We start from the raw sequence: 20,495 nt of genomic DNA, 5'->3' as shown, positions 1-20,495 counted from the left end.
TGTCGCTCAGAAAAGACATTTACTATGTCTTGCAGCGAGCGTAATTTACATACGACAAGATTCTTTTTAGATTTTCTCCTATGTTTCGAGATAAAGTTTAGTTGTGGAAACTATTTTAAGGATCTGTAATTCAAGTCCGCGCTATATTTCGAGTTCCTGTAAAAGATCGCCAATCTTTGGGATTTGGCGTTCGCTTAAATGTAGCACTCCTTTTCCGTTGTTCCTGCAGCAGTGTTCGGACATGTTCTGTATGCCATTGGCATCAGCTCCGTACTTTATCAATTTATTTGGTGTAAACCTCTGAGTTACTGTCGACATATATCTTCTAATCCAAGCCACATCTGGTCTACACTTACATTGTTAATTTGCAAGGAGTGAAGACCGTCTCTGAGCAAGTCGTCAAGCGAATTTTTATCTGCTTCTTTAAATAGGTATCGGTTGCTCGCAGTTCGTGGTCTTGCGATAGCGTTTTCGCATCCCTCGCACGGGGTCCCGGGTTAGATTGTAGACGGTGTCAGGGATTTTCCCTGCCTCGAGATGACTGGGTGTTGTTGTGTCATCTTCATCATCATCATTCATCACCATTACGGTCGGAGGAAGGCAATGGCTAACCACCTCCGCTAGGACCTTGCCCAGTCGGCGGTGCTCCTCGGAGTATGTGACCTCTTCATGATTATATCTTTCGTTTTTTCTTGGAGGATTTGGGGGTTATGGTATTCAGTCTTGCTACGACAACCTTGTGTTCACTAATCCATGTATCAGTTTTGATGCTCCTTGTTAGCTCAGGATTATTTCTTGCTAAGAGGTCAGGTGTGTTTTCACAACCGTTTCCTACAGGAGTGGCTCATTAACTAATTACTCGAAATAATTTTCAGAGAATGCGTTTAGCATAATTTCAGATGATGTTTTATGCGTACCTCCGGATATGAAGATGTATATTCGCCATCATTTCGAGGGTAGATTCAAGTCGCCACCAACTGCAATTCTACGAGTCGGGTACGTGCCTGAAATTAGAATCAAGTTTTCTTTGTACATGTCAACAATTGTATCATCTTCGTTGGGAGGTCGGTAAGAATATCCAGTTATTATTTTATTCCGTTTTCCAAGGACGACTTCTACGCAAACTAACGCACAAGAACTATCTACTTTAATTTCGCTACAAGGTAAGCTTCTACTAACAGCAACAACCACGCCACCACCAACTACAGTTAGCCTATCCTTTCTGAACGCAGTTTGGCCTGTCTGAAAAATCTCTTCCCAAGTTATCTCCGAGTTTAGCCAGCTTTCGGTGCTTTCTGTTATCGCTTGAAGCTCCGGTAACTTCCCTACAAAGCCCACGCCCTTAACTCTACTTTGGAGAGAAGAAAGATGTATCGAACAGAAACTGTAACGATTGCTAATACTAATAAGCAGTACTCGGTTGCAGAAAACTCTTTACTGGCTCAAAAACGTTGCCCGTCACGCGGGTGGGGCACGGTCAGGCTATCTCGAGCGATGTGGGCTATCAGTCATAGCAGCGCAGAGTGACATTGATGACCGGTGGATCACGAGGTAGCCTGACTCATCCCTACACGAGTGAAACTCGCCGGTTAGAACCTAATAAAGATTCTGCAACCTAGGACTGTATTTTAATATTAATTAGTAAAGAAGGTTGCCGTTCAACCGCGCCACAACGGATTGGAATAAATTTTGCAAGGACTATGTTTAGAAAATGGCTTCTGCATTTAAGTCCACTAGGGAGTGGGTTGGAATTTAGAGCATAACTTCTAAAATATCCTTCAGCCAATGGCAAATTTATTAATCCCGTTCCATTGTGGGTCACGTCAAGAACTGCTTTCATATATCGCATAGAACATGAAGAAAACAATTAATTACATAAAGTAAATAAAGCCACTTCCGTAGCATAACAATTTATCAATTGACCACGGTTTCTATTGCACTAACGTAATTCCTTGTCGAAAAATAAAGTTACATGGGGTACATGTAAACACACTATGAAAACTGCCTTAGTGCAGTCGGAACCGTGGTCAATTGCCAACAAAATTTGGTGCAACCGAAATGGCTGTATATACGTTCTGTAATTAAATAGCGTTCGGTTGTTGAATTACAGCCAATAAATGTTTAAAATTTAAAGAAAACAATTAATTCAGAAGCAGCGGTAAGTATTCACAATTCTCTAGGCAATTTGAGCAACGAAAGTGTCGAATCACTCTTTCTTGACGTCGAATCACTCTTTATTTAGGTAATTAAGATTGTTTGAAAAAGAGGAGGGTTCTACTAGAAATTAGTTACATGACATATAATGGATTGAATGCAACTTTATGTCTCTCTTGTCAATAACGAGAGAAATTCGTTAAAAACGAAAACCCATCGAACTGCCCATTGGCAGTGTGAAGCATATAACTTCAGAAACTAATTAACGAAACGTTCTACACCTATTCGGCGGCTTCTTGTGCAAAGGAAATGTTAAGAAACAAAAAGGAAATTCTAGAAGTGACTTTATTATAGTTATCCAGCCATTACCCCAACAGCACCAAGATTTTACCATAACACTCATAGCAAACGAGCAGGTACTTTATTCCTAACCTAAAACGATAGAAAAACCCAAATTTATTAACTGTTGTTGAGTTATATTATACTTATTAAAGAGGTGCAGATGTGTAACAAGGTTCCTGAACCAAAATATGTTTTAGCACTCTCTTAGGAATATCAACACACTTTCAATAATTTGTACTACCGATTATACGATCACAACAAATAAAAATTTAATCCATCATTTTCTTCAGTGATGTTGACCTTTAACATATTTTTAAACGTTTGTTGAGGCCGTGAACCTGGAAGTAGAGAACACAACATTCATTCATTTTTGTGTTAATTTTAACTGAAAAACTTCAAACACGTATGGAATCTGGTAAAACATTTCATTAATACAATAAATATGTTTGTCACAATACTAAAATATAAAGGCAGTGCTATTTTCATCAGACTAATATAAATTCCCCTTCCGCTAGGTTGTTATTGTCAGCGTTAAAAGCTGGCGTCAATTTGACACACAAAGGATATCATTGTCATTATTGTAAGTGATTCGTGATGTATAACTTTTACCAATAAGGTCCAATATACACTGAAGCAGCAAAAAAAAAAAAAAATGGTATAGGCACACGTATTCCAATACGGAGATATGTAAACAGGCAGAATACGTCGCTGAGTTCGGCGCAATGCCCATATAAGACAACAAGTGTCTGGCGCAGTTGTTAGATCGGTTACTGCTGCTACAATGCCATGTTATCAAGATTTAAGTGAGTCTGAATGTGGTGCTAAGGTCGGGGCACGAGCCATCGGACACAGCATCTTCGAGGTAGTCATGACGTGAGGATTTCTCCGTAGCAGCATATCACGAGTGTAAAGTGAATGCCAGGAACCCGTTAAAATATCGTATCTCCAACACCACTGCGGCCGGAGAAAGATATCGCATGAACGGGACTAACGACGACTGAAGAGAAACTTTCCATGTGACAGCAGTGCAACCCCTCCGCAAATTGATGGGGATTTCAATTCCGGGCCATCAGCAAGTGTCAGCGTGCTAACATCACCGATAGGGGCTTTCGCAGGTGAAGTACGACTCGTGTGCCCTTGATAACTGCACGACAGAAAGCTTTACGTTTCGCGTAGGCCCGTCAAAACTGGCATTGGACTGTTTATGACTGGAAACTTGTTACCTCGTCGAGCGAGTCCCGTTTCAAATTGTATCGAACGGATAGAGGTATACGTGTGTGGAGATAACCTCATGAATCCATGGAACCTGCATGTCAGCAGGGGACTGTTCAAGCTGGTAGAGGCTCTGTAATGGTGTGGGGCGTTTGCAGTTGGAGTCAAACTGGACCCCTGATACGCCTAGATACGATTCTTGTAGGTGACACGTACGCAAGCGTCCTGTCTCATCATCTCCATCCATTCACGTGCATTGTGTGTTCCGGTGGACTTCGGCAATTCCAGTAGGACAATGCGACACCCTATACGTCCAGAATTGCTGCAGAGTGGCTCCAGGAACACTCTTCTGAGTTTAAACAATTTCCCTTGCCACCAAATTCCCCAGACAATAACATTATTAGGCATAACTGGGGTGCCTTGCAACGTGCTGTTCAGAAAAGATATCCACCCCCACGTACTACCGCGGATTTATGGACAGTCCTGCAGGATTGCCGGCAGGGGTGGCCGAGCGGTTCTAGGCGCTGCAGTCTGGAACCGCGTGACCGCTACGGTCGCTGGTTCGAATCCTGCACCGGGCATGGATGTGTGTGATGTACTTAGGTTAGTTAGGTTTAAGTAGTTCTTAGGGTACTGATGACCTCAGAAATTAAGTCCCATAGTGCTCAGAGCCATTTGAACCTGCAGGACTCGTGGTGTCAACTCTCTCCAACACTACTTCAGACTTTAGTCGACCCCATGCCAAGTTGTGTTGCAGCACCTCTGCGTGCTCGCGGGGTCCCTAGACGATATTAGGCAGAGGTACCTGTTCCTCCGGCTCTTCAGTGTAGATCTGCCTGTGGCTTTTACAAGTACAGAGAGTGCCGCGTAAGGGCAGAGGACGTATCAATGGCTGCTTGTTTCAGAACCGTTCGTGGTGGAGTCACTGCAGGAAGTGAGGGAGTGGGCGGCGGTGCCGGGCGCTGCGGACGGCTCCGTGGTGTCGCGGCTGTCGGCAAGCGCGCGCCTGCTGGTGGGCGGCGCCGGGGCCTCCGCGCTCCGCCCCGGCGCGCCGGACCTCGGCAGGCCGCGGGTCACCCTCCTGGACGTGGACGGCCGGGAGCTGCGCAGACTGCTGGCCGCCCACCGCACTCTGCAGGCCCCCCGCGTGCCCAGTGCGGCTCCCCAGTACGACTCGTCGGCAGGTTGCGCGCTGCAGGCTGCCCCGCCACTCTCTGTTGAGACAGCGGCCGCCGAGGCCGTCCTTGCTGTCAGGTACTCCTGTACTGACCTCAGGGACGCTGCCCTCGCCTTCATCAAGGCTCATATCTTTGACGTGATGGCCTCGCAGGGCTGGGCCGACGCAATGCGCACTCACACAGAAGACCTCATCAAAGTGAGTCAACTGTTGTCTGAGCCACCCGCAGAAAACAGGTAAGCACAACACCAGCATCTCTGCTGCCCAGTTCTACGTGGGTGCGTATTTCCAAGACTACTGCACTTGCCACTGAGTGTAGGCAACACCGACTCAAAGGAAGGCCTCGGTGCTTGTTGGTGACGTCACGTCAGCTAGGCACGGCGAACGCCAGGCCTGTTGCAGGCAGAAACGCCTGGGCATGTTTATCACTATAAATCTCTTATTTTTGGAAAAAAAGGTTTGGAATTGTTTTGGAGTCTGCAGATTTCTTTAAAGATTTTCTTACTATCATAAAGCTAGAAATGAAGATCATAATTCTGTATTACTGAATCCTGTCGAAACAAACGTAGATCAATATGAGAAGATGCTTTGCCCCATTGCCAGCTTCGGAAATCTTACATTCCAGTAACTATATTTATTTGATCCATTTTGTTATTGAAACTTACCCCAACCCCCTTACAATGAACTCGTTTCTTTTATTTATTTATTTATTTACTTATTTATTTATTTTCGTTCGACGTCGTCACTGGAAATGTGAACTAATTTACATGTGTAAATGTCCGACTGTTGCCAGTCATTAAATTACAGTCGTTGAAAACGAAATTCTAAACAGGAAACAAAATAGCTTCATACATCGAAAATACTGCTAAGCTTAAACTGTTTTAAACATGCACATTAGAAAGTATCTCTCTTTTGCCTCTTCTTATGTCCCCCACCCCCTCCCCCAACGCGTACAATCGCAAGACATTTCATTAACATTCAGTGCTCCTCACCCCATAGTCAACCAAGATACCTAAAGAAGAGCGCCAATACGTTAACAGTTTCTTGTAAAAGCAACCCAGTACAAACGTAACTTCCTCTGATTTACAAATAAGGTAAAGAACCACGAATTCCGTTGCTGCTGGACCATGAAGTTGTTTTTGTATATCAGGTGGAAATTTAAGTTCAGGAGTACACTATTTGTTAAGAAGTGTAATGAATTGCACAATTAATTGATTGCAGAAATCTCTCAGAACAACGTGTGTTGGTCAACTACCGCCAATAGTTTCACATTTTCCTGTGTCGGAGAGGGAGACACCACCATTATGAGTATGCCTGCAACAGGCCTGACGTTCACCGTGCCTAGCTGACGTGACATCACGGACAGGCGCCGAGGCCTTCCTTAGAGTCGTTGTTGGTCTAGGGGACTGATGACCTCAGACGTTAAGTCCCATAGTGCTCAGAGCCATTTGAAGCATAACAGCTTCATTGAAACTAGCAATTTAACTGTATTTATTAGCAGATACTAGATAACAAAAATCTTGGAAAGCCCCTGTTTTTCATAAGCTCATAAATTGTTTCGTCTGTATTTATCCTCAGTAGTTCTCTTAAATTGCATACGTGCCACAAGCTGTTATTTAGTTTCTGGCACCATGCCTTCGAGCAGAAGTTGTGGGCGCATTCCAGCTGTGGACCCAGTGATGTGATGTCGAGGACACATACAGAGCAGATACAGTAACATGCACGCTTTGCAGGCAGGTCACACGGATGTGCAGGATTTGTTATGTCTGCCGGTGAACTCAGATCACTGTAAGCAAATTATTTTTTGAGATCATTTCACGTGGAGTACAGTGATCTCCCAAAAAAATACTTTAAAATGAGTACATACAGTCTCGACCGAAACAAAACGTTTACGAGGCGTGTTTTTAAGTAAGTACCGTTTTGAAATCAAAGAAAGACGTGCCATGATATCTCAATAATTTTATTTTTACATGAAAGCCTGTACCTTAATCTACGCACTGACGCCATTACAGTCTGATTCTTCCTTGTTTACGTTGTGTACTGAGTGTTTAAGATGCCTTCGATAATCGTGAGTCCCGCCGACTGTGAAGTTCGGGCTGTTATAAGATTTCTTAGTGCTAAAGGCCAAAAAGCGATCGATATTCATCGTGAAATCTGTACAGTTTACGGAGAAAACATTATGAGTGATGGAATGGTAAGAAAGTGGGTGAGAGCATTTAAAGATGACCGCACAAATGTGCATGATGAACAACGGAGTGGGCATCCTTCGGTCGTTAATGAAAGTTGGGTGCAGGAAGTGGACAATAAGGTGAGAGAAAACATACGCTTTATGATTTCCTCCTTACGGGATGACTTTCCTAATGTTTATCGTAGCGGCATTGGGACCGAGCACTTGAATTACCGAAAATTGTGCGCACGTTGGGTACCGAAAATGTTGACGGATGTGCACAAAACCAAACGTTTAGACAGAGCACTGAATTTTATTTAGTGGTACCACAACGACGGTGATGATTTCTTAAGGTAATTTGTTACGGGCGATGAAACATGGGTGGCCTACGTCACACCCGAATCAAAGCAACAGTCCATGGAAGCTGAGCAAGGGCATCGTTTTGCTGCAAGACAATGTCCGTCCGCATGTGGCGTATCAGATCAAAGATCTCATCACATCTTTTCGATGGTAAACTCTAGATCATCCTCCGTAAAACCCCGATCTTGCGCCCTGTGACTACTATCTGTCCCTGCACTTGAAGAAACACCTGGGCTATCAGCGTCTTCAAGATGATGACGAAGTCAAAACAGTGGTGATGCAGTGGTTAACAAGTCAGGCGGCAGACTTCTATGAGGGGGGTATTCAAAAACTGGTACAACGTCATGACAATTTCCCCAATATTGACGGAAATAATGTAGAAAAGTAGATTAAGGTACAGGCTTTCATGTAAATATAAAATTATTGAGATATATTAGCACGTCTTTTTTTAATTTCAAAGCGCTACTTACTTAAAAAAAAAAACACGCCTGGTATTCTGTGGTAAGCGGTTTCGGTCAATTTCTGATCATCTTCAGACTCTCAAACCATGATGGTAGGTGGCAGTGGTCGTCAATGGAGAGGGTGTTACGTCTCCACCCACAAAAAAAAAAAATTAAAAGTGAACCAGTGGTTCACCTTCGTGGAGTTATAAGACCAGCTCCATTCACCACACCACCTGCCATCATAGTATGAGGACCTGAAGATCTTCAAAAACTGACCGAAACCGGATACCTCAAAATAAATATTTTTTTCCTTCGAGTCGAGACTGTTTACGTCCATTTTTAAATCACTGTGAACTTGTTTATGTGAAAGTAGCCTACATTGTTGTTTGCTGTCTGTGCTGCTGCCGACAGTGATGAGTCCGTAAATGGCGTCGCGCTGCATAAAGCGAAGATAAAGATGAGGAGCAAGTTTGACCCATTTAAAACTATCCATTTTTTTATGTTGCCATGCTGTAAATGCTGACCTGTTTATAAATCACACGTAGTAACGCCGATGATTACAACGGTGTGTTGCAAATTTCTCTTTTACTTTCTAGGTACATTTGTCTTATATTACCACAATTTCCGTAACAGAATTCGTTGATTCTCGCCAACCAGTACTGAATTGGGGATAACTTCTAAGAAGTGCACTAGGTTCCAAATAGAAGACGGTTGTTTTCAACTGAAGGAAGTATAGATGACACCCAGCAAAGAAGGTGGCGTAAGTACACATGCAGTCTTCACAACAACACGGCAGCCTGGGTCAGTTCCACGTGATGCCGAGCCTCTGATTCACGTTTCCCTCCCCTTTCTGTTCAGCTGCGCCTCAGTATGTGCGCCACCCTGTGGTCCACTACCTGCTACACCACAGAGAGGGAGGGGGTTTCACTGGGCAAATCGTTGCACTTGTTTCTTACAGGAGCTACCGTCCAGTCTCTACCAGTCTGTCTTATTTGAATGTGTCAATGGTGTTACTAAACGCCATCCAGTGGGTTCTGCAGTGGTTCCTTACTCCAGGATCCTCCCGTCATATCTGTTTGAATTACTAATCCATCACTAGACAAGTGAAGTAGTGGATGAGTTTTGCTGTCTGGCCAGAAAAGTAACTGATGATGGCCAAAGTAGAAAGGACATACAATTTAGGCTGATAATGCCAAGAAAAACATTTATGAAGAAGACAAATTTGTTAACTATGAATTCAGATTTAGGTTTAAATGGCTCTGAGCAATATGGAACTTAACATCTGTGGTCATCAGTCCCTAGAACTTAGAACTACTTAAACCTAGCTAACCTAAGGACATCACACACATCCATGTCCGAGGCAGGATTCGAACCTGCGACCGTAGCGGTCACGCGGTTCCAGACTGAAGCGCCTAGAACCGCACGGCCACACCAGCCGGCTGAGATTTAAGGGAACAGGGGCTTTTGAAATGTGATGCAAGAATGTTGAACATTAGATGGGTGTAGCACCTAGCTAATAAGGATGTACTGAACAGAATTAGGGAGACAAGAAATTTGTGGCGCACCTTGACCAAAAGAAGGAATCGATTAACAGGACATATTCTGAGATCTCAATGGATCACCCGTTTAGTACTGGAGGGAAGTGTGGGGAGTAAAAAATCGTGGAGGGAGACCAAGAGATGAGTACTGTAAGGAGATTCAGAAAAATGTAGGTTGCGGTAGTTACTAGGAGATGATGAGGCTAGCATATAATGAAACAGTGCTGAGAGCTGTATCAAACGAGACTTCAGACTGCAGACGACAACAATAACAACAGCAACAACAACAACAACCACATCCGACCCACACACACACACATATACAAACAAACACACATAACAGATGCTCCCTCAAGTGATTATCTGTCAGTTTACAGACATTAGCCTGTATCTTCAGGTCACTGACAGAAGTCACAGCTGTTTACCTCTTTCTCTGTACAGTCAAGTAGCCTTGAGTCTGTACTATACCCATTCTCTTATGTAACCTCTTTCTCATTAATTACAATCATATGGACGCCTTCATTCCCAAGGAAATCGTCTAATCACGGTCTGATGATTACAGTTTCACTGAACAAAACTATGAAAAGGAATTTATTTCATTGGAGTAACAACCTCTGATCAGTTGTCAGGCGTAAATGTGTGTATAAATATTGTCTCCGCTTCCAGAATGAGATTTTCACCCTGCAGCGGAGTGTGCGCTGATATGAAGCTTCCTGACAGGTTAAAACTGTGTGCAAAACCTGTGTGGCAAAGGTCCAGAGTTCGAGTCTCGGTCCGGCACACAATTTTACTCTGTCAGGAAGTTTCATTGTCTCTGCTTACTATAAAGATCTTCCTCTCTCACCCATTCAGCTCATATGATACTCAGTATCTATCACATCAGTGAAGTGCTTGTCGACCATTATGATTCAAATATACTTATACGTCAATGTTTCAGTTTCTGGGGCCATAATTATAAAGGCTTTTAAAAGTTTTACTGGAACTGATTCATAATATCACAAAATCTTTGTCTCTTTTTAATGTTTGTATATTTCTTTACTACTCATCAATTATTAAGGTTTCAAATACTTTCGCTATATGGAATGTATAATACTAAAAAGTCCGTGAAGCCTCTTGTATCCCTCGGTACCCTTTATCAGGACAGAGTTTACCTACCAAGTTTTGGAAGCATTCCTGCGTTACTGGAGTTTTCGCTGTCACCGTGATCTGAAAGAGAATTGTGCTGGAACGCTGCAGCCCTCTTCTGCTCCAGGCCGCTGATGCTGCCAGATTCCGTCGTTTTCTGAAACGGTCGGTACTTATACTGCTTCGCTATGGACAGACGTCACAATGTGTTACGTGCAGTAGTACACGCACATGATTCTCGAATGCTGACATCAGACTGCGGGAAAATTACTAATAAAATTAAAACAGTTCCTATATAAGGAGACCTATTCCGATGGAAATGGACTGTTCGCAGCCTCGAACACGCATATATTCATAAGGGATACGACTGTCTATGCATGTACATGTGAACACTGACACATTCCAATAGAGTTCGTTAGGAACGAAAAATAGCTCATCTATTCACAAACTTTTATTTATGTAATGTTCTTCTAGCCTTTAATAATATTTAATTACTCTTAAACGGACTTTTATAAGCCTTAGCACTTAACTTTTGTCTTTACAGCAATAACACAGTGGCAGGAAAATTTCCATGTGCCCCTCGACGTTTATTCCCGCCATCAGCTGAAGATCGAAGCTACAATTTCGGTTACTCCTCTTCTCCTCATCCCAATAACAGATCAGAATACTCGGCATTGGAGAGCGCCTCTTTATCGCAGTTGATGATGTCTGCTGTTACGCTAATATCGAGAAATTTAATTTGTTTATTTACAGTTCTTACAAGAAATAAATAATAAAACTGACACAATAATATTTTATGACACTTTCCCTCCTCATTGTCAACATACGGATGTATTATTACGCGTTGCTCCTATGAATTTCATCCCCACCCAATTAAAACCTGCTATCCTCTTATCATCTGTATGTCCCACAGCCTCATCCCTGGCACACGAGCTACGTACACATTCTGCTAATTATAGTGCTACATTAAATAGAAGAATCGTAATCGCCATTCCCAGTTCTGTGTGGTGGTTACTGTTATGCATTCAAACTATGTTGTTCAATAAGATCTCATATGTGTCCTGCTTAGCTATTGACACTTGTTCAGGTATTTACAGTCGACAAAACGAAACTTTTGGCACGCAAATGACAAAGTCCCACGTCAGTCATTCACGGGGTGTACAGCCACGTCACGAATTTTGCCAGTCCTTTCGCCCCATTACTGCCTATAATGGGCTACAGCAGCAACATATTATCAAACCAGCCTGACGTAGTATAAACAACATTAGAAATTAACACGAATTAGACATTATCCACGGGTGGATATGATGTCGACAGCGGTGGTGAAGTATGTAGTGGTTTGGCCAGCAGCACTACAGAAGAAGGTGTGTGAGACGTTCACAGCCAAAGACCCAGATAATCAGTCGTTCGGTTGCGCCACGTTGCCAGTACGTCCTCGTTGTGTTAGATGCCAACTGCCTTTCTCTGGTAGCTTCTCTTGTTTGGATGAGTGAAACACTGGTGCGTATAATTTTTTGTGTATAAGGGGATTATTATTGTAAGAGCTAACAAGAAATGTGTCATAGAACTCACAGTATATTAAACAGAATACTGCGAAATTATTTTAGCGGGATTTGCTTTATAGGAGTAGGTATTTTTCAGAGGAGTAGGTATTTTTCAGAGGAGTAGGTATTTTTAGATCATTCAGACGTACAGTAAAATTTTATTTTGTACAAAGGTACTATTTCAAACATAATAGAGTGTCACTAAACGAGTAATTATTAAGTTTTTGGCATGAGTGAAACTGGTAATGATATACATTTCTTTCATATTACCCACTGAAATGTAAGTGCCCAGCTCAACAGCATTATTTTTCCACTTTTACTCAGGAGCACTAGAACTATCAATTTCGAAAACAGTATGGTCCAAATTAAGTTACGGAAGAGAACGTTTTGTGTGCATTTAGAAAATTATTTGCGGATGTTGCAGACAGAACGAGAAAGCAGATGCAGCTGAAACTATCATTAATATGATATCGAGTAATAGAAAATAGATGTTTAGTGATGAGCTCAAAATTTTTGATCACAGAGTAAAATTACAAACACGCTGGGAAAAATGACTTCAACTGTTCAGCGCTACGGGTCTGAATAAGACATTCACACTGTGTCAGAAAATATTTATTAATATTTCATTGGACGTGTACAGTGATCCAAAAGAAATTCGACGACCTTACAATTGACAAGGAAAGCATAGAATATGGTTTTCCAACGAAAACTACCTTTCGTTTCTCTCTAAGTTAGAAGAAAAATATAACTCAATAATTTGTAAGGTCTGCAGGTGTGAATTTACAGGTGTCAGATGTTAGAACGCAGTCACAGAGTTTAGTTCGAGAAATGGCCTGATTATGTTCTGACCTGACATTGTTTTTAATTTAACAAAAGGATACTATCATTATCAAAAATTATTTTGAATTTGAAGGGATGGTGCCTGTTACGGAAGACATCGCTAGTGAGATGCAGCTGTATCCTGACTAAAGTAGGAGCTCACCTTTGTTGGGAAGTATCAGAACTTCGGTCCTCATACCGCAAGAGGCGCAAATCAGTGACCCTAAGACCATTAGGAGCTGGACATTATCAGGAGTAATTGATTTTAAAAGTGTATAATGAATTGTCGTTAGAGCCACGCAGAATAACTACGAGTCTAGGTTTATAGCGCAGGGTGGCTTATTCCGAATATGTGACCCCACAGGTATATTTATACGCTGCAGCATCGCATATTGGAACACACTATCTCGTATTAGGATATCTTCAGTTAGCCACCCTGGAAGCGGGATTCGGACGCTTACGTTTACTGTCCAGCTTGACAATTTTGTAAACTTTGCGAAGTCGTCTGGTGATGATCCCGTTGCACGTATATATGATGAGCATCATAAACTGAAGCACCAGAGAAATTGGTATAGGTATGTGTATTCAAATATAGAGATATGTAAACAGGCAGAAAACCGCGCTGCTCTCGGCAACGCCTTTATAGGACGATAAGTGTCTGGCGCATTTGTTAGGTCGGTTAGTGCTGCTACAATGACAGGTTATATAGATTTAAGTGAATTTGAACGTGGTGTTATAGTCGGCGCACGAGAGATGGGACATAGCATCTCCCAGATAGCGGTGAAGTGGGAGTTTTCTTGTACGGCCATATCCGAATGCACAATGAATATCAGGAATTCGGTAAAACAGCAAATCTCCAACATCACTGCGGCCGGAAAAAGATCCTGCAACTAACAACGACTGAAGATAATCGTTCAACGTGACAGAAGTGCAGCCCTTCCCCAAATTGCTACAGATTTCGTACTGAGCCATTAACAAATGTCAGCGTGCCAACCATTCAACGAAACATCATCGATATGGTGTTTCGGAGCCGAAGGCCCCTCCTGTACCCTTGATGACAATGCACGACACAAAGCTTTATGACTGCCCTGGGCCCGTCAACACTGAAATTTGACTGTTGATGACTGGAAACATGTTGCCTGGTCGGACGAGTCTCGTTTCAAATTGTATCGAGCGGAGGGAGGTGTACCGATATGGAGACGATCCCATGAATTAATTGACCCAGCACGTCGGCATGGGACTGTTCAAGCTGGTGGAGTCTCTGTAAGGGTGTGGGGCGTGTGCAGTTGGAGTGATGAGGGACCCGTGAAACACCTATATAACACCTTGGCAGGTGATACGTACGTAAGCATCCTGTCTGATCACCTGCATCCATTCATGTCCATTGTGCATTTCGACGGACTTGGACAATTCCAGAAGAACAATGCGACACTCCCCACGTCCAGAATTTGACAGAGTTTCTCCAGGAATACTCTTCTGAGTGTTAACATTTCCGCTGGCCACCAAACTCCCCAGACGTGAACATTATTGAGCTTATCTGGGATGCCTTGCAACGTGCTGTTCAGAATAGACTCCACCGCTCGTACTATTACGGTTTTATGTATGGTTTCATGGACAGCCCTCCAGGATTTGTGGTGTCAGTTCCCTCCAGCACTGCTTCAGACATTAGTCGAGTCCATCCACGTCGTGTTGCGGCACTTCTGCGTTCTCGCAAGGATCCTACACGATATGAAGACGTTGTAACAGTGTTGTAGGCTCCTTAGTGTAGTTCATTTGCATGGCAGACGAAACATCCGAAAACCGTGGTACATAATTCTTTTATTACCCATTTCACGATAAAATGTAACCTCTCGTAGTTGGGAGCCCCAACGTTAGGCAAGTAATGGGGCCCCTTAGAAACATGGTTGCCAAGGAGGGGAAGGAAGCCAGTGTGCACTCCGTGTGCATACCGGAGGAAGTCATTCCGGAAGTGGAAAGTCTGCTTCCGGATGCCATGAAGAGTACAGGAAGCAGCCAACTGCAGGTGATGGCTCATATCGGTACCAATGACGTATATCGCTTTCGATCAGAGGAGATTCTCTCTGGGTTTTGGCGGCTTGTTTGCGAGGTTAAGGAGGAGCTCACCATCTGCAGCATCTCGATAGAACCGACTGTGGTCCTTTGCTGCAGAGCCGAGTGGACGGTCTGAATCAGAGGCTCAGGCGGTTCTGCGGCCATGTAGGCTGCAGACTGCTTGACTTGCGCCATCGGGTGGAGTGTTTCAGTGTTCCTCTTAGTAGGTCAGGAGTTCACTACAGACAGGAAGCGGCTACACGGGTAGTGGGGGCTGTGTGAAAGGGACTGAGCGGTTTGTTAGGTTAGACGGCCTCAGGGAACCATAGAAAGGGCATCCGTTTAAAAAGGGCAGGTAAAACACAGCAAGTTGGCTGCAGAAACAATCGGTATTGTAGTTGTAAAATGTCGTACCTGTGTTGGGAAAGAACCAGAACTCCAAGGACTAATAGAAAGCACCGAATCTCAAAAGTTATAGGTACAGAAAGCTGGCTAAAGCCGTAAATAAGATCAGCCGAAATTTCTTCTAACGATCTAAGAGTGTTCAAAAAGGATAGATTAAATACAATTAGTGGTGGTATTTATTGCTGTCAGAAGTATTTTGCATTGTGTTGCAACTGAAGTAGATAGTTCCTGCGAAATAGTGTGGGAGAGGTTATACTTGACCTGAACAGTTAATAAAAAACTTGAGTCTCGTTTCAAATAGGTACCCCACTCATACAGTTATAGCTGGTGGTGACTTTAATCTACCCTCGATATGCTGGAAAAATTATAGTTTTAAAGCCGGCGGCAGGCATGAAACTTCATCCGAAATTGTACTGAATGCTTTCTCACAAAATTATTTTGAACAGTTAGTTCATGAACCCAATCCTTCCGATCTGATCATGTAAGCGTAGAGAAGTTGTGGAATGATTTCAAAGAGATAGTATCTACAGCAGTTGAGATATATATACCACATACATTAATAAGTGATGGTACTGATCCGCCATGGTACACAAAACAGGTCAGATCGCTGTTGCAGAAGAAATTAAAAAAGAACTCAAAATCCCCAAGACTGGCTAAGTTTTGCAGAAGTTCGAAATATAATGCGTACTTCAATGCGAGATGCTTTCAGTAAATTCCACTTTGTCTCGAAATCTGGCAGAAAACCCAAAGAGATTCACGTCATACATAAAGCACAACAGTGGCAAGACGCAATCAATACCTTCAGTGCGAGATGACAACGGCGAATTCCAATCAAGAACAATTGCCAAGATGAGAAACATAGAAATAGATATCCTCGTTGTGGCGAAGTAGCTTAAATCACTTAATGAAGGCAAGGATTCTGGTCCAGATTGTATAAGAGTCAGGTTCCTCTCAGGGTATGCTGACACAATAGCTCCATTTTTAGCAATTATATACAACAGCTCACTCACAGAAAGATCAGTACTTAAGGACTGAAAATTGCTCAAGTCACACCAATACCCAAAAAGGGAAGTAGGAGTAATCCGTTGAGTTACAGACCCATATCACTAACGTCGACTTGCAGCATGGTTTTGAAACATATACTGTATTCGAACATGATGAAGTACTTCGAAGAAAACGATTTATTGACACGTAGTCAGAACGGATTTAGAAAATATCGTTCTTGCGAACCACAACTAGCTCTTTATACTCATGAAGTAATTATTGATATCGACAGGGGTTGTCAAATTGATTCCATATTTTTAAGTTTCCAGATAGCTTTCGACACCGTTCTCCACGAGCGTCTTCTAGCCAATATCGCGTCAGTGGTGTGACTGGATTCCTGATTAAATGTGAGAAAGGTCACAGTTCGTAGTAACAGACGGAAAGTCATCTAGTAAAACAGGCCGACCGGAGTGGCCGAGCGGTTAAAGGCGCTACAGTCTGGAACCGCACGACCGCTACGGTCGCAGGTTCGAATCCTGCCTCGGGCATGGATGTGTGTGATGTCCTTAGGTTAGTTAGGTTCAAGTAGTTCAAAGTTCTAGGGGACTTATGACCACAGCAGTTGAGTCCCATAGTGCTCAGAGCCATTTGAACCATTTTTAGTAAAACAGAAACAGTATCCGGCGTTCCCCAAGGAAGTTTTATAGGCCCTCTATTGTTCCTGATTAAATGTGAGGAAGGTCGCAGTTCGTAGTAATAGACGAGAATCCGGCGTTCCCCAAGGAAGTGTTATAGGCCCTCTATTGTTCCTGGTCTATACTGACTACATAGGAGACAGTCTGAGTAGCACTCTTAGAATTGTTTGCAGATTATGCTGTGATTTACCGTCTTGTAAAGTCATCAGATGATTTAGATGAGATATCTGTATGATGCTAAAAGTGACAAGTGACCATGAATAAAGAAATGTGTGAAGTTACGCAAACCAGAACTAATAGAACTCCGCTAAATTTCGATTAGGTCTACGCAATAGATCACACAAATTTGAAGGCTGTAAATTCAACTAAATACTTAGGAATTTCAATTTCAAATAACCTAAATTAGAACAATCACATAGATAATGATGTTGGTAGAGCAAACCAGAGCCTGCCCTTCATTGGCAGAACACTTAGAAGGTGCAACAGGTCTACTGAAGAGACTGCTTACACCACCCTTGTCCACCCTATTCTAGATTATTGCTGTGTATTGTGGGATCCACATGGGTGGGATGGATGGATGACATCAAAAAAGTGCAAACAAGGGTGGCTCGTTTCGTATTATCACGAAATAGGGGAGATAGTGCCACAGACATGATACATGAACTAGAGTGGCAGTCATTAAAACAAAGGCGCTTTTCGCTGCGACGGGATCTTCTCATGACATTTCAATCACAAGTTTTGTCCTCCGATTGCGAAAGCATTCTGTTTGCAGCCACCTGCATAGGGAGAAATGATCATCACAATAAAATAAGAGAAATGAGGGCTCACACTGATATATTAAGTGCTCGTTTTCCCCATGTGCCGTTCGAGAATATAACGGTAGAGATACTGCATGAAGGTGGTTCACTGAACCCTTTGGCAGGCACTTTATTGTGGATAGCAGAGTAATCACGTAGATGTAGATCTAGATGTGTTCCGCCCTCTCTCCATCTCCACACCCTGCATCACCTTTCACAACGCAACTTTAAGCACCTACTCCTACAGCATGATGTGCTCCTACCAAGCCGGCTGGGGTGGCCGAGCGGTTCTAGGCTCTTCAGTCTGGAACCGCGCGACAACTATGGTCACAGGTTCGAATCCTGCCTCGGGCATGTATGTGTGTGATGTCCTTAGGTTAGTTAGGTTTAAGTAGTTCTAACTTCTATGGGACTGATGACCTGAGCTGCTAAGTCCCATAGTGCTCAGAGCCATTTGAACCATTTTAACCTCCTACCAACTGTAACCCTGCCTTCCCCCCCTCCCACTCCTCAGGGCTCTCTCTCCCTTCCTCTTCCCTTCCCTTGAGCAGTTTTTTCCTCCATCCCCCGCCCCCCCTCCCTTTCCAGTGCACCACTTCTGTGTCTCTAAGCTTCCTCCTGACTTCCCTCTCCCTCTCCCACCCTGTCATGCCCGGCCCCTTGGTGCGCTCCTTGACCTCCTTTTGTTTTCATCCTAGCCCTTCTGACCCCCCTCCACCACTGCCCCTTCCTCGCCTCTCTTTTCCCGTCCTCTCATGCCTCCCCTACTGAGGTAGGTCCCTTCTGAAAACCTCTTTGTCATGTGTGCTCCATCTACTACAGTGATTTTAAAGTGTCTTCATTCTGGAATGCTTTAATAATGTGGCCAACTTTTAGCCTGTGTGTGTGACTTTAGTGTAGTTTACATGCTACATTAATCGCCAACTTTTTTTTATCCTTATGTCGATTTTTTTAACTGTTCCACAGTGAATGTCTCCATGTAAATGTATATTTTAATCCCTACTGTTTCCCATTTTTATGTTTTTATGTCCCTCCTTTTGGTTCTTTTTATGTGTCCCGTTTCGTCTTTTTATTGTGTATCACTTGATAGAAGAGCGGTGGATTGTGCCACTGCCAGCCCGCCGAGGTGGCCATGCGGTTCTAGGCGCTTCAGTCTGGAACTGCGTGACCGCTACGGTCGCACGCTCGAATCCTGTGTGTGATGTGTGTGATGTCCTTAGGTTAGTTAGGTTTAATTAGTTCTAAGTTCTAAGCGACTGATGACCTCAGACGTCGCATAGTGCTGAGAGCCATTTGAACCATTTGTTCCACTGCCAGCCCTCCTCTGCCTAGCCGGAGAATGAAATTACAAAAAAGAAATTGGAACTTGAGCCCAGTCTCTCAGCTCACTCTGAAGGTGGCTGAGTGATATACAGCCGAAATATTAGAAGCATAAGCTAAACTTACTCAGCTGCACACTTGAAATTTAATGGAGCTGTAGTTTCATATGCTCAGCTACTGGTGGGGGCGAGAGGGTGGAACCCTGGAGAAGCAGTGCATAAACCGATTAGGTCGATGGTAAGTCGCTTGTCAAAAGCCGCTCTACTATCATCAGCAGGGTGTGCTGCATCGTTTGTGCATGGGCAGTACTCCGGAAAGCAAGAAGCCCCTGGCTTCCACCTGACCTCGCCCTCCTTGCACATCAAAAATGTTAAAATGTGTATGAATTTCTAAGAGATCAACCTGCTGAGGTCATCAGTCCCTAGGCTTTCACACTACTTAAACTAACTTATGCTAAGAACAACACACACGCCCATACTTTAGGGAGGACTCAAGCCTCCAACGGGCCATCCTCGCACATCACATGATGCCTCTCTGTGCAGCATGCCAGCCTCCACAGAGGGAAGCACCGCTCATTGGCCCGACGACCACGACCAGACGCCCCTCCCAGATGACGATGGCGCCGCCCCAGCCGACGTCAGCGATGTCTCTCCATTCCGGTGAGTTCCGCCGGTACACACGTCACTTTCCACATTCACAGTATGACTAAAGGGACCGCTATCCATGTGTTACGATCAATAATCAGATCTAGAGCTCAACCCATCCAAAACCCATGCAGTATAGGTTGGACACTCTTGGCCGATTCGCCCAAAATATCCTAAATGTGGTAAATATGAAATTCTCTTCTTCAACAAAGAGTCTAGGCGTAATAACAGATGAACATCTCAAGTGACCTGAGCACATGACTCCAATGTGCAAGAAAGCATTCTCTTCATGCCGTACAAAAACATAAAAGGGCTTCCTACTTGACCGAATTATTGATTACACTGCTGTTATTCTGCAAATTTTTCTGAGAAAGCTCATGGCACTTGTGACTAGCTATGAATGGGTGTGTTCGTTATATCTATGACGTTTGACTCTCTGATCACATTTCACCACCATATGCACATATTTACTGGCTTTACGCAGACAAGCAAAGAGATTTCCATATGCTCTGTCTTCTGTACTGTCTTACCAACAAACACTGTTCCTCGTATCTGTCTTCAATCTCAACGAGCTTGTCTGAACTGCATGGTAGAAAAACCTCTTTCAAACAGATCAAAATCGTTGCTGTCCCATTTCATCAGCCAGCCATCTTCTTGGAGTCCAGCTTAGCACCAGGAACCTGAATTTGGAACAGCCTCCCGCATTACTAAATGAAG

The 20,495-nt window shown here is 43.5% G+C and overlaps 1 protein-coding gene across 2 annotated transcripts in view; it reads left to right on the top strand.

The window, feature by feature from the left end:
* The window catches only part of LOC126162762 (ankyrin repeat domain-containing protein 65-like), a 231,555-nt gene that overhangs the window by 10,590 nt on the left and 200,470 nt on the right, over positions 1-20,495 (top strand). Inside the window, exon 3 of one of the 2 annotated variants that reach the window (XM_049919449.1) lies at positions 4,614-4,892. The exons of the other annotated variant lie outside the window; for it this stretch is intronic. Coding sequence (XP_049775406.1) covers positions 4,614-4,892 — 279 coding nt within the window. The remainder of the gene's footprint in view (positions 1-4,613; positions 4,893-20,495) is intronic. 2 annotated transcript variants of the gene reach the window in all.

The sequence above is a fragment of the Schistocerca cancellata genome, chromosome 2 (genome assembly GCF_023864275.1).
Source record: "Schistocerca cancellata isolate TAMUIC-IGC-003103 chromosome 2, iqSchCanc2.1, whole genome shotgun sequence".
Taxonomy (NCBI): domain Eukaryota; kingdom Metazoa; phylum Arthropoda; class Insecta; order Orthoptera; family Acrididae; genus Schistocerca; species Schistocerca cancellata.
This window is presented reverse-complemented; position numbering and strand designations above follow the sequence as displayed.